At 37.4% G+C, this 15,288-nt stretch overlaps 1 protein-coding gene across 4 annotated transcripts in view; it reads right to left on the minus strand.

Moving 5' to 3' along the window:
* The window catches only part of LOC136359341 (baculoviral IAP repeat-containing protein 6), a 175,252-nt gene that overhangs the window by 150,612 nt on the left and 9,352 nt on the right, over window positions 1-15,288 (minus strand). For all 4 annotated transcript variants that reach the window (XM_066315910.1, XM_066315909.1, XM_066315908.1 and 1 more), the window contains exons 2-8: window positions 8,800-8,981; window positions 6,243-6,380; window positions 5,652-5,845; window positions 3,915-4,026; window positions 2,529-2,611; window positions 1,156-1,378; window positions 894-1,054 (exon numbers count right to left, since the gene is read on the minus strand). In XM_066315910.1, the coding sequence (XP_066172007.1) occupies window positions 894-1,054; window positions 1,156-1,378; window positions 2,529-2,611; window positions 3,915-4,026; window positions 5,652-5,845; window positions 6,243-6,380; window positions 8,800-8,981 (1,093 nt within the window). The remainder of the gene's footprint in view (window positions 1-893; window positions 1,055-1,155; window positions 1,379-2,528; window positions 2,612-3,914; window positions 4,027-5,651; window positions 5,846-6,242; window positions 6,381-8,799; window positions 8,982-15,288) is intronic.

Consider the following 15,288-nt stretch of genomic DNA (forward strand, 5'->3'; position numbering starts at 1 on the left):
AGAATCCAAGCAGTTGCTGATGTTGCCTATGTCAGCAGAAGAGCAAGCTTCACATTCACTCTGCACTACAGCAGATATCACACCAAGCTTAAAACCAAAGATTACGTCCTTGTGCATATAGCAGTATTGCCACTTTCTTCTTAACACTGAAGTTTAAGAAACCTTCAGTAAACTAGCAAGACTCCCTAGACAACTTTTACTCTAATTTTTCCAACGGTTATTCAATCTATTGAGCCTTGGCAAGACCAGACAAGAGCTCCCAGTAACAGACAGCATGAAGCATTGCTAGTAGTAGTGAAATACTACTTTTTCTCACATCACACTTTCTAAGCACTGGCTGGCATACCTTCTAGCTTATCCAAACCCTTGCAACAGGACTATCTTATTGTTCAGAGTCTGTATGCATGTATTAAAAATATGCAAGGAAGTACAAATTCCTTGAAGCACATTCACACAGGTTATTTTCAGAATGACATAACCAGAAATTACAGAGAAGCAACCAGAGAAAAGCGTGTTCTAGAAGTTCATGAGGAGCCTTTGCTTTCAAAACCTGAAATATATAATCCATAACTAAAACGAAAAGCTGATCCAAAACTTATATTCCTTTATCTTTTTACTCTGCTTCTGAAACATGAGCACAGTGCAGCAATGAGATCTGCAATCTCTCTGCTACTGGAGTATAAAACTGGAACAGCAGGAAACTGGCTTAAAAAATAGAAATTTAGAATGGCCTTTCAAGTGTTGAATTGTGTACAAATACAGAGTGACTAAAAATATTATTTCCATGAAAAGAAAATTACCAACCTTACGTTTCATAAAGTGTGACTTTGCTAAATGGCATTTATCACTTACACAGAAGCATTTCATATTTCTCATTTGGTAGAGTGGCATACCTGTCTCCTTCTAATTTTGGTATGTCTGAGCAGCTAGAGGAATCTTCCAACCATGCTAGTGTTGGTCTCCTTGAGTCAACCCCTGAGCTCTGTTCTCCTGATAACATAAGCTGCTGCACAATAGCGGGATCATATGCATTGATTTCAAATTTTAAGTGGACCTGAGAAATAACAACAAAAAACAGAAGGGGTATTTGATTTTGAATGAGGATATTCCTGATCAGTAAATAGTTGATGAAAAATGATTGTTTATATTGCATACCTTCATAAGTTTGGAAACATCCCATATGCAGATCTTTCCTCGTTTTGTTGCAGCAGCCAGAAAATGAGGGCAACTTCCAGATCCAAAGCAGGTTATTCTGTCAGTGCCATCTGTGCAGGGAAATTGTGCCGGACTCGTGGCCAGCGTGACTGAAAGAGGTACATTCTGAGTGTGCTCACCCTTGACAAATGGGCAGTTTGGGGAATGTCTCTCATGTTCAGACCTTTCCAGATTAAAAAAAAAAACACACACACAGAAAATACTGATTTTTTTACTGTGAAAACTACACACAGCATATACAAGCTAAGCCCTAAAAGTGAAGCTGAAACCCAACTGTATTGCAGTCAAGCATACAAGAGAGTTCTGAAGTTACTAACACAGCTCTCCCTGCTGATTCTTAAGAGCAGACTGTATTAAGGACTTAGATTGCTCAGTGCACATTCATATTCAAATGGATCAATCTACACAATGCTCTTAATATAACTAGTCCATTAAAAAAAATAATTGTTCTACGGGCAGTAGACAATCATGTCCCCATGAAGAAAAGCCCAGATTAAATTAATGTACATTAAACTCTAATGTTATGAGTATCTTTAGAAGCAATGTCCTGTTTTTAGTTCTATAGCCACAATTTAAAAAATCAAAACTGAAAACAGTCCTGAATGTCACATTGACAAAGATGCACAGAAAAAACTTAATCTTGATAGAAAACTAAGGCAGAGACATGACAAGAGCAATTACACAGCTACAAAAGGTCTTGAAAATTTTAAGTGAAAGGAGTAGACAAAACCTATGAAGTTAATATTACAAGGATAAGTTTTCAGCAAGTCAGGAATCTGATGTGTTCAAGGAAAGATTATAAACTACCAAAGAACCAAGTAAAAATTACATTAAGAACCCTTTAATTAGTGTAAGGTCCCACGTTTCTGTCACTATGCACAATTTTAGATGTGTCAGGAAACTAGTAATGGATACTACAACTTCACATAAAAACACTACACAGCTATGGCAGTTTTTGAACCTGAAAAGAGATGTAATCCAGTCACAATCAAATAAAGGATTCAGTTTAGATTCCCACGAAGAAGTATTGGCTGACAACTCTCAAGGAACAATTTGAAATGAAACAGCAAATCAGAATTAAGAAATAAAACCAACTACATGTTTTTTTCTTTTAGTGTTATACAGAAATGTGATATAGTACATCAAATCTTTTTGTGATTTGTTCCATGGAATCATTTTGGAAACCAAATCTTGTCAATGACTTGTCCTAAACTTAACAGAAATGCCATCAGAATATGTTGATTTTTGTCCTTTGAAGATTTCTAATCTCTTCAGGACAAAATTAAGTGTACTTCACACATCGCTAAACTTACCAAGGTTCATCTGTAGGTTCCCAGCACACCAAGCACACACTACAGGTAAAGCACATGGCTCTGTCATCTCCTGATGAAGCAGGCTATGAAAATTGGAAGAAATACTTGAAATTATATAGCTATGTACTATGAAACCCTTTTAACATGGTGATCAAGTTCTTTCCCTCTAGTGACATACTGAAGCATCACATCAAACATATAAAAGGCCACAAATTATAGACTACAAAGTGGAAGTATGTCACATTAAAAAAAGGATACACTTAGTATAGAACAGATCCAGAACTAACATTCATGCAAGTCACTGGATGCAAACCACGGACATAGAATAGAAACGACTTTCTTTTTTTTTTTGCAAAAGTTCACAAGGTTCAAAAAATTTAGAATTGCAGCAGAATACATGCTTGGATGAACATCGGTTAAAAATCATTCCTCCCAATCTCTTAGGACATAAAGTATTCTCTACCACTCCTCTGCAAAGAACAGTTGTTACTAGCTGAAGTAACTGAGGAAAAACAATCAAAATTTCCATTCTCTTAAAATTTAGCATTTTTGAGATCTCATTTCAAGATATGCTTGGGAATATGCAGATACAATTCCAACATATGAATTCCCTGCTTTTCTCCTTTTGTACAAGTTTAGGAAAGCATCCAAAAACTTCATCCACCTATCATGCTTTGCAACTGACAGAATGAAAGAGACAATACTGCTGTCAAATGACAGGCACTGCCCAGTCATCATTACCTAAATCCATGTTATAAACATTTTTCAAAGCAGAAATAATTTCAAGGAATGAAAAATGGAAATAAGCAAAAGTAGTGGAATAAAACACAGAGGTTGTATTTATTCACTAAGCCTAACAATTTAATGTGATCTAGGACCTCTGATACAATAAGGTTCTACTAGGCAAGTATAGTGAGAGAACTCCAGTGCCAAGTTTACTGCTTTTCTGCTTTACTTGTAATATTAAAAGGATTATTTACTCAACAATCTAACAAGGAGAAAGACAGATTCTACATAACAAGCAACTTCATCTCTATTACAGTTAACTCAGCTCAATCTGGTATTTCAAAAAGTTTTATATGCTGAAGTTCAGAACAGTATTCTCTGTGATCTGTACAAAAAAAAAAAAACAAACAAAACAAAACAAAACAAACAAACAAAAAAAAAACCCACAAAAAAACCCCCAAGCAAACTCAAGGCACCAAAACCCCTTGAAACTTTAAAAAACAAAGAGCTGAATGACAGAGGTTTTATGGTTTATGCATAATCGAAGAAATTCACTAAATAAATAAATAAATAAAACAAAACGTATTAAAAAACATTACCACCTCTTTTCCCCTGCCTCCCACCTGGAGACCAAATACTAAGAACAACTAAATCTCTCACCTGGTGATAAAATCCAGCTTGAGCCATAGGATCTGGCTGTGCCCACCGATAACCCACATGAGGCCATGAAGTGAATGTCTCCCGTCTGTTAGCTTCACTATACATCAATGACCTAGAAAGGTGAAAAACTCTACATTACCCAAAATTGCCACTTAAAATTAAAAACCCTCACTATTTGTAAGACTTTCAGTGCTTTAGTAACCATTAAAAGTAGCACAAATAGTTACCTATAACTTGGATATAAAATTATAATTAACTATTACAGGAAGGTTACAAACTTCCGTCCCTCAGGTGCTTAAAGTACATCCTCAGTAGAAAATGAAAAGCCACACAACAACCTATGGACATTAAAAGCAGGATTAACAAAATAAGTTTCCAGGTAGCCTATCTGATCTACCTACAGAAAAGCATCAGATACCCAAAGGTATTGTGCATTGAAGGCAGGTGGAGAATTTAGCCCAACAGAACTGCAAGAGAGTTGGATATTTTTAATATGACAACTACTGTAAAAATGTGGAGTTCTTAGTTAAACAGATATGAATGTACATATTTTAAAATACTCTAAAGCAGTACTTTAGGCTAAACTGAATACATGGTACAACCCCCCCCCAGTCATCACTCACTACATACTATAATACTTGTGAATTTTAAACTACTACATCCCAAAATATGAACCCCTCTGCAACTCAACAGTTAGAGAGCAAAGAAGTTCCTCTCTTTTCCACCTTCACTCAGTGCATGTCCCTCATCAGCAACAGCACATAAAAAAGTATCGGTTTTTCTTTTCCCTTGACAGAGTTTTGCTCTCCCAAGAACCAGGGCTGTTAGATGGAAAGGTGCCTTATTTCCTGTTTCAGCTTCTCAGTTTCAGAAGATTTTTGCTGTCTTGTAAGAGAATGGAAATATTAAACATTTCCTGCCAAGGAAATAATCAATTCTAGCAACACCCACATAAGAGCTATCTTAACTTGACATTATACCAGCTCAAGAGACAGATCTTGGGAGAGCTCTAATCAAAATACAATATGGTGAGGTACAGGTAGACCTAAAGGTTTGGGGAGGGAAAGCTAAGAGATGAAACAAAATTCATTAAATTATTTGAGGTGTAAGAAATGATAATACACATGCAAAGTAGTATTGTACAGATACTTTCAAGAAAGAATAATTTATAAACTTACAAGATTTACCAGTATTCTAACTAGTCTCAGCTTATGAAGGTCAAAATCATGAGTTACTTGCTTCTGCATACATTATCACTTGGACAGAAAGAGATGAAGCAGCAATCTGAGGTAAAATGTTCTCCCACCCCAAACATGTAGCAGGTGACTAAAGAGTTTAGACTATATATATGGTCTGCAAAGGTAACCTCCTAAACTTCTGAACCATAAAGCATAAGCAGGACTCTTTCTTGTAGGAAGGAAGAGCAACTGACTTCAGGATACAATGTAGCATGTATTTAAGGCTGCAATTGTTACCTTTCTAAAAGTATATGCTGGGATTAAGAGCAAAGCAAACTTCATTTGCATTAAAGCTGAAACTCAGTCTTGTGGTGCCCACAATGGCTTTGCTAAATTCAGTAATATGTACAGTGTGCATTAAACAGTTAATCAGTTGTATGTGTAAGAGCAACAAAGCACAGGATAGGAGTAATCCTTTGGCAAGTAAATTAAAATCATCTAAGAGCTTATTCTGATACAACTAAGGGGTAAATTTATCACTTATTTTGTCTTGCTATACCTGTCCACAGACCGCCCGGGTCCCACACCAAGCTCTGGTCGTGCGCTGGGTAAGAGGTAAGATAACCTATCCATCACAGAGGATGCTACAGGTAAGGCAGCAATATTTTGATTTATCTTCTTGAGTTCATTTACAATGGCACTGGCGACAGACTTCAAAACATGATGAGGAAGGTGGAACGTAACCGTTGCCCACTAAATAAGAAAAAAAGCATCTATGTTTTAAAATGTTATCATTTAAACAACAAACAAACCACAAGAGTGTCAAAATCAAAACCAAACACGTGCGATATCAAGAAATACAACAACAGACACACAAAAGCAACACGAACACAACACAAGGGAAGTCAGTAACTTCAAATTTTAAGCTCAGTTGGGTTTATTAGTTGATTTGATCAGCAAGAAACTAATCTTGTTTATTCTCTTATCAAGTGAAGCTTAGTACACACATAAAACTAAGGAACAGATAATACATTCCACTGTCTTCAAACAAAACCCACCACACTGAGTCACAGATTTTGTATGTTTCAATGGCAGACACACAAATTAGACTTGGGAATCCATGTTAGATAGTACAAAGAGAAATTCTTACCTTTGCAACTTTATGATTTGCTGCTGTTTCGTGTGAGGTATTTTTTAAGCCATCCTTCAGTTGTGTGATGAACAAATCATATCCCTCTGTGCTAGAAACATCTACTTTTTCTATGCAAGCAGATAACAGCTGCTGAGCCTAAAATGCAGACATGCAAGCAAAGTTAGCATCCACACTGAGTAACTACAAGTGGAATTACACCTGTTCCACTACTCTCAGAAATGTCCTTAGCTAGATCCTACTTTACATATATTATAACAGCATAATTCTCATTAAAGTCTGAAACCTTAGTATGATGTTCCAAATTTTACTTCACAGGCAACAGATAAACTTCAGCAATGGTAACAGTAATTACTACAAATTCCCACAAGGGCAATATGACCAAATGTTAAACAAGTCAGGCACAGAGGCTAAAACTAAAGATCTATTAAAGCAAGCAATGAGGAGACACCTATTGCCCAATGCCTTCTCTTCCAAAGGATTCATTCAGTTTTAATGACAAAAAGTGACAGCAAGAACAAAAGTCTTGCATTTTCTGAGTAGCTTTGTACTTTCAAATGGGTAGATAATAATGAGAACAACAACATTGCAATAACATTAGAGGTAAGTTACTTACAGTCCTAATACAGTGAAGCTCAAACATGAGGCAAAGAAAAGACCAGGCTAGTTTAGAAGTTAGTTCTTACAACTCAGAAATAACGCAGCTAGAAAAGAATACTATAAGCATCCATTTATAGACATTTTCGTCCAAGTCTCATCTGTTTCCAGCTTATCCCTCTGTCTGGTAACTTCATTTTGTCAGGTAAGATTTAAAGGCATGCTCAATGTGCAAGGCACAGAGTATTCTAAATCTGCTGTTAGCTGCGTTAACATCTGAAAAATATTACAGGAATTCCTTCAAATTGCAAACATAGGGAAATATTTTCCAGGGACAATGGTCAGTCCTTTAAACAACCACAAACTGCTGAATGGACCAAAAGGCTCCTTAGTTATGTCCTTGGGAAGTCTATGGGAAGAAAGACTGAAATAAGGCAAACTGGCCCCAGGTTCTAACAGAAGAATAACAGACAGACTGTGACAGTTCCTGAATTTTAGTGTTCTATGGCAAATTCAAAACAGCAGAGAGGTTGCTTCATAACTTGTTAATGCTGACAATTAGAAATGCTAAAGGTGCACTGCACTGCCAGCAGACCAAACTACTTAAAAGATTACTTAAATCAAGGGCAAAAATTTGCAGAAAAGTTCTAGAGACAAAAAACACTAAACACCCTTCCGTGGATGAAAGTTCTTGACCTTTCTATGATGAAAGATGTGTACAGATCTGTTTGTATGATATTTGGTTAATATTTACTGAATTTTCCAAGGTCTGAGTTACCATCTCTTTAAAATTAAATATAAGAACTTGAGACTGATAATGTTTTGCCTCCTTCCTCACTTCCCTGGTGATGAAACTCCCAAAGCTATTCCTACTGAACTCCATATTTCTTTTTCTACAGGAAGAATCTTTACAGAGAAGTGCTGTAAATTAGGGTCTGTAAATTCTTTAGAACCAAAGAATCTTTGTGCGAAAAAACTGACACCAACTTATAGGTTGTGTTGAACCACATGAGCCTGCAAACCCATCACAGCAGACCTTATGAAAGGAAATCCTGACCTCTGACACTTTCTTCACACTCAGCCACACATAGCAAGATTCTTTAGTAACCCACAAAGGGTATAAACGTGATGCCAGTGGGCAGCAAGGGTGAGGAACCCAGAAAGCTCTCTTCAGAGACCTCTATGAAACATTTTAGAGCTGTTACTCCTACTCAAGTCACATAGGTAAAAACTTCACATATAACATACATTCTTGATTCATAGTAAGCACCTCTTATTCAATACTTCAGAAGCACATAAATAATTTGCATCGATGCTGAGGATAAGAAAATGCAACAAAATCCTAAGCATTACACTCTAAGCAGAAATGTTTACATTAGTTTCTCTTACAGTGACACTAAATGCTCAAACCACTAAGTACTGTGTTACAGCTGATCCAAACATAAAAGGGAAGCCAGGTTTACACAGAAAAAAATCTTTTGTTAGGCCAGCTGACCTTGCTAGAAAACTTAGATTCCAGCTATAATTCTTGACATGACAAAACACCATATTACCTGATTTCATCTTTCCTTTCCTGAAAGACTCTAACAACAAAAACAACAAAAGCAACAACAAATCACAGATACCTAACAGGCCAGACTGGCTTCTAGAAGTGCATCTAGATTCCATACACAAGCACTGACAAAGATGGGGAAATGAGTCCTTATTTCTGGTCACTAAAAACTTTTTTCATCTGAAATATGTGGTCTTGAGGCATGCTCTTATTTGTCTGAGATACAGGTAACTGTGAAAAGCTGTGGCCCTATGACAGCTAAGAAACTTTTCTATTTCTTTAACTAAGAAACTTTTCCATTACATGGTGTTAATATCACCCTAGAAACTCAGAGTCAAATGTCTGGTTCCAGTATTTCTGACACAGTTATTTACATAGCTGTTTTTGCTCCCCCCCTCCACATCTTACCTCTGTAACCGGCAATTCAAGCTGAACCACGTCATCTTGTTTAGAAACAGGCGTTTGCAGAGCTGTGTCTAACAGGAGGATGCCATTGAGATCTTTCCTACATCCCACTGCATAATCGTCCACAAAGATCACTTTATCCACAGCCGAAATATACTGACATTTCACCCGTCCACCTGGCTTAGCTAGAAAGCAAAGGTAAAAATACAAGATCTAATTAGAAAAATGCTTTTCTAGAAAAGACCTCTAATTTCTGTTTAGGAAAGTAATGTAACATAACACTTTGGCAAAATCTTTACTTTTTCAGATGATCAAAAGCTAGCATTTTAGCAACCACAATTTTCACCAAGCTTTTATATTTCCTACATTAAAACACAAACAACCAAAATCTATACATCCCATCAATAACTACAACCATCTTATTCCTATAGTGGAAGCCATTAATTTCAGTCCTCTCCTACCAGGAGGCCTCAACTAGTGTTTTCAAGCTGAATGCAGGTGCCTGGTGTACTTGATACTAGCTGACAGTGTAAGAACTAAATTGCACAAACCAGCATGAACACTAAGACAAAACTGCTAAATTACCATTAAGGCTTATTAACACCACTTCAACAAGCAAAACAATACTGAAACTTCTCAAAACTAAGTACAGCATGTAACCTTTACCAATGTGGCATGTGCTCCTTGAGACACAACAGCTTATTTCTGCTCAGTGCTGCCCATGTGATATCAGTGACAGGTTTGAGAAGTTGGTGAAGGCAGAGGAAGACTGCCAGCAGATACATAAGGAAAGGCTGTGGCAATAGATATTATCCCCTAAAATGTTTAATGCTGCTCATCACTATTATGTGCCCAAAGCTGGATGGACTGCAGAGCTAAATGCAATCCATGTAAAATGCTTTCTGCATAGAAGGCAAACTGCTTTTTATCACAGACAGAGTAAGCTGCTACTCCAGAAGCAGATTGTGTGTATGTTATAAATATATGGACACATTCTCCAATGGCAGCTGAAAATGCTGCACAGTCTACAGAGATGCCTTCCTGTCGCACAGGAACAGGAGTGTCATTAAATTTTGCATTAATCATGTCCTGTCCATGTTCTCCTTTCTCAGACACTGAATACTGTTTTTATTATAAATAATTTAAAAAATCACCATTTTGGTAGCTAGCATACAGTAGAACACCCAGGTGAGGACAGTGACATAATTCAGTCATCTTCACACTTTGATAAAGTTAGATGGAAATTAAAATTTCTGAAAATACAGGGCACTTGAATCTGACCACAGTACATTTGTGGTATCCTCTCTTTGAAAATGCAGGGAAAGAACAATTGTCAGCTGCCCTTCTCACCAAGATTTTGGAAACAATGACTCATACACTCACAAAACAAAGAACATATGCCTCTGCCTGCATTAAATACACTGCAATTGTAATCATTGATACAGCAGTCAGAAACACTTCAAGAGTCCGGAACCACTTGGTAGTTGTGAAGTCTTTGGTCCTTGCTCAGTAAAAAAAGGGTTCTCTGAATGGTAAATCAACTAATTTCAAACTGAGTTTCTGTCAATACACTGGAGCTCCTCACACAAGACTTCCTACAGCCAACACAGCTGCAGGCAAGGAAGTAAATCATTCTACAGGAAAAGAAGTTCTGCCAAAAATTCAAATACAAGTTTTAACATCTTTAAAAGGGTAAGTTTCAGCAACATACTGGAAACTATTATGCAAAAAAATTGAACAGTACCTGATGCACTAAACTATAAACCTCAGTAGATTCTGATAGTGTTTGCAGACTATTCAGAGTGATCCAAGAGATGGATCACTACAGGACACTTTTTTTAACACATCACTTCTCTCCTCCTCCCCACTCCCAGAGAAAATGGGAAAAGCAGCTCACCCTTTCTGGCAGGTGCCAACACCACAAACACTTTCTTTTGCACTTTCCTTATTTCCTGTCAAGCACAGGAGTATGCTCATGCCCTGTGCCTAGGAGTTCAGCAGTCTGGAGGAGCCCCAGTCATTGTGGCTTTGCAGGCTAGACCATTCTTATTTTATCAATTCTGTAGTGATGTTAATGAAATCACATGCCTAAAGCAGCAAACAGCTAATAACCTCTGAGTAAATGATCCAAATCTTTAGAAGCCAATGAAGATTACTAACGAGGCAGATAACATAGTATTTCTGCTCCACTGCAAAACAAAATAAGAAATTCTAACTACAGAGGAAGAAACATATTGCCTACCAGCTGTGATTTTCCCTGTGCTGGCTAGTATTCTGGTGGGTTGTATTGACAGAAAGATTGGCCAAATTATCTCTAGAAAGTTATTTACAATTGCTGGTTTTATTTTATTTGAAGCACATAAAAACAAAACAGGCACCCTTAGCCTAAGTTGGTGGAGCTTCAAGAAAATGATTTGATCAATACTTTATATTTTTCCAAAACCCAGAGAAACACATTCTGTAACTGACTAGTTTACACTGAATAGCCTCTGAGCTGTGGAGAAGCTTTTTTGCAAATAGAAGCTTAAAATTAAAAGTTCACAAAACACATTTCAAAGTGTTTCTAATACTAGTCACATGCTATAACATAGTCTATATATGGCTGACCATATGATCATAATAATAGATTGAGAACCAGGAAACCAAAGAATATAGAAGTCACCACTACAGACGTAGTAACGTAGAAGTTAATGCCAGAAAAGTGAAATCATCCTAAAGCATGGTCAGAAGTGTCCTTTCAAACTGAGGATCAGTATTTTTCAATGTGCTAAAGGATTCTACCAATACCCTTTGAAAAAGGTGTCCCTCTACCATTATGTCTTGCCTAAGTTTACTGGCAACAAATAGTGATCTGTGTCTTCACAAACCACAGCTAAGCAGTCGCACATAAAATCACTAAATTACTTAAGCTAAATCATCAAAACCCAACTGTTACTCTCATTTTAGCCCAAAATGCTTTAACTGTAATTTATTTTGGATAGTAGGAGAAAAAGCAGTCATTTAAAGTTTCTAATGATTTTGCTTTTCAGTCTTGGCACAAGTGAATCATAGATTCTCCCAGCATCTCCAGCCTATCTGCCTAGGATTAAAAACAAAACAACTCACAAAGAAGTCATTAAACCTTTTGTCAGTTCCTACAAGGAAACCTGGCAGGCTGATAGCATGCTGGAAGTGCAAATCCAATAGCATATTATACTATGGTATGTCATCTATCACAACATTAAAACTAGCAACCTAAAAACTTAAAACAAAATCAAACAAACATCAGACTGCAGAAATTAAGAACCTGAGAAAAGGAACATTTCACCTCCACCTTCTTTGTTTCAAACAACAGAGAACAGAGACCAGCAACTTCCTGTGATTGAAATCTGACCTATGAGAGTATTACAGAAAACAAACTTGTTTGGAGAATTTGTAAGTCTAAGCAGCATCTGTCATGCCCCCTTGCCTGGGGGTGTTAAGGTGAACCAAAACAATTAGAGAATTACCCTTGCATTTCAAGAAGTAGAACAATGAAAAAAATTGTTTCCATTCTCTCTGCTGAAGATAGATTTAGCCTCAAAGCTAGTGTCATCTGCATACATTTGGCCATCATCATGAAGAGACATGGATTAATGCTGGCATAACACCTTTATCTTTTGTGATACTGAAAAAAAAGTTAATTCACCTAGAAAACTGCTAGCCAGGAATGGTACTAAAACATATCAAAGTCAGTAATTCTCTCGACAAGAAGCTCCCAATACAAAGCAAAATGCCCCTCAATAGTTTCTATATTACAGTAAACTAACACCTACCTGCAGCTATAAAGTGAGTGGTAAACAAGTGCATCATAGCACTAATTGCATAAGACCCAAGCCCAACCAAATATTTACTTTCATAACTTTCATCTATGAATGTCACTAGGACCTTAAATTGAGAATTAAATTAAATTTTTTGAGAAACAGAAACACCATCAGCCCAGTAGAACACATACATTATGTGCATCAATACCAGTTTCTGCATTTTCAATTTAAATATCCAAACAATATCTCAGTTCTCATTTCAAAATACTGCAAGCATGGGAAAAACGAATGAAGTTTCAAGAAATCAAAAGCTCTATCTATTCCATTAATTTTGTACCCGTAACATTTGAGCATCAATCTACTTATAGAGAATCCAAAACTCTAAAATGGCCAGGTTAATGAACAGCAAAACTATCCTTTCAATTTGAGACAAAACCACTTCCTGCTAGGACCTCACTCAGCTACTTCTCACATATTTTTCACATGTACCTGGGATTAAAAAACTTTACCTATCAGTCATCCCCATTTGTTACAAGGCAAGTGCCTTTCTTATTGCTACCACTTCATGTAACCATAAAACCAACTGAAAGTTAGCAAGTCTAACACCTAATTACCTGCTAGCTAAGCAACACATCTGCCAAGCATAGCAGAACACCTGCAGTTTGAGGAAGTTCTGCAATACAAATAAAATTAAAAAAATAAAAGAAAGTCCTGTCCTAAAGTTCAACTTGCTGTCTGAACTTGCTATATTTGCAGGGGTGTATTCTGAACTAGTACTGCAGAAAAGCATATCTACAGATGAGCTGCAAAGGGTTCAGACAAAAGAGGACAGAGAGCAAATCACTGCAAGTCTGGTCTAAAAATAAAGTTGTCTCCAAATTATTTCACATCAATGGCTCCCAAATGAAACAAAGACATGGTGGTTGTGAACAGTTGGGAGCACCATAACGAGAAGATGTCTAATGCCTGGCCAAATCAGGCCATGACTGCTCATAATTACTGAATTTATCAGTTTCTCCCTTGTTCCTCCTCTTCTCTTCCTCATGTAAATCCCCTGTGGATACTTGAGCACTGTAGTTTTATCTTCCAGGTCCAGGCCCAGTCCCTTATTTGCACTAAACATCATTCACCAAAGCAGTCTGCTGTCATAACGAAGGCACCTCATGAGCCCCTCCTTTCCCCAAAACAGAAATATTCTCAAACTTTAGAAAGGACAGAAAGGAAACTATCAGATGAACACAGGTTTAGGTTCCTATTTTAGACAAATTATGTAAATGGCTTAAACAAGGTATACAAGGTATACAAGCAACATTTTCTTTTAGATTTCACTATATACACACATACCTTCATCTGCCACATCAGCTGGAAGAGCTGTCCAGAATGATTTAGTAAAGAAAAAACACACTAGAGCTGAAGCAGGAAAGAAAACTAAAAATGTTCTTCAACCAGCAAAAGTGCTGAAGGAGACAAATACCCAGATTTGCATCACAAAGTGCCTTCAAACTCATTTATTTGCAAAAACTGGATTTAGTCAACAAACACCAAGACATATGATCTAAAGTTTATCTTTTCCTTTAACAACAAGCAGGACAGCATTGCTTCAGTATCAGTTTCATTATATGATAGCTGGTTTTAATAATCCTTATTAATAGGAAGATGTGTTATCTGGGCCAAAGCACTGGAGACTGCCACATGAATATTAACTAGATGTGTCTGCTCAAGCAACTACTAAGAGAAGCTAAGACTAACACTTAAAAGGTTTCAGAACATAAACAAAACCCCACTGAAATCAAGACAGTTCATATCTCACTTGCTCTGCAGGCATGGAGTCCTCTCCCACTGTACAGACTCAAAATGAGAGTGAATCAGCAGGAGGATGCTGCTGAGCTCCTTGCTGAGCCCATGCTCTTTGTGTGGTTTCAGATCTCCATGTATCTGACATCACTGGCATCACTTGTACGTACAGAACACAACTGCTCACAGAGCTTTATGCTGTTATCCCCGGAACAAATTAGGAAAGATTTCTCAAGGTCCTCTAGAATCCTTCCTACAAGCCCCAGTAAAGTGTGAGAATGTAAGCCCCTGCACTTCTCCTGCAAACACCTCACAGAGGGCACATTCCTCTTCTAAAGTTTTTCTTAAAGTGAAAAATGATGAAAAAATTTCAGGAAAATTTTCTTGCACAGAGTGAAGACAGACAGATTACACAGATTCCACCCACAACCAGACACGGGCAAGGAACACTTCACAGCTCAGTAACAGGAAGTTCCCGTTCTTCAAGTGCTAGTCCCATCACAGCATTTCACAACAAAGAAACTTTGCCAGATGAAATTTTACTACCAGTTCCTCTTTTGGTTCCTAAAGTGGCATCTGAGTTCACCCATTATGTATCCTGCAGTCTCTGCAACAGGAGAAAACATCTCCCCATTTGGCACTTTTTGAACTCCCAAGACTGTTTGGCAGGAAATGGTTTAGCTTCTCACCCTTCCAAGCTCCAATATTGTAAGGAGATTCCAAGACATCATGCTGGGAGAAGCAGCAAGTTCTCAAAAGCAGACGGGTGGGTTATAAGGCAAGTGAAAAACTGGCTGCATTGCCCTATGCAAAGTTAGTCCTTAAGGACACAACACCTAGCTGGCAGCCAGTGAAGAGTGGCATTCAATAAAGCCTGATAGATGGTTCACTACCTTCATCAATGGCTTGGATGGCC

Source organism: Sylvia atricapilla, chromosome 3 (assembly GCF_009819655.1).
Source record: "Sylvia atricapilla isolate bSylAtr1 chromosome 3, bSylAtr1.pri, whole genome shotgun sequence".
Lineage (NCBI taxonomy): Eukaryota > Metazoa > Chordata > Aves > Passeriformes > Sylviidae > Sylvia > Sylvia atricapilla.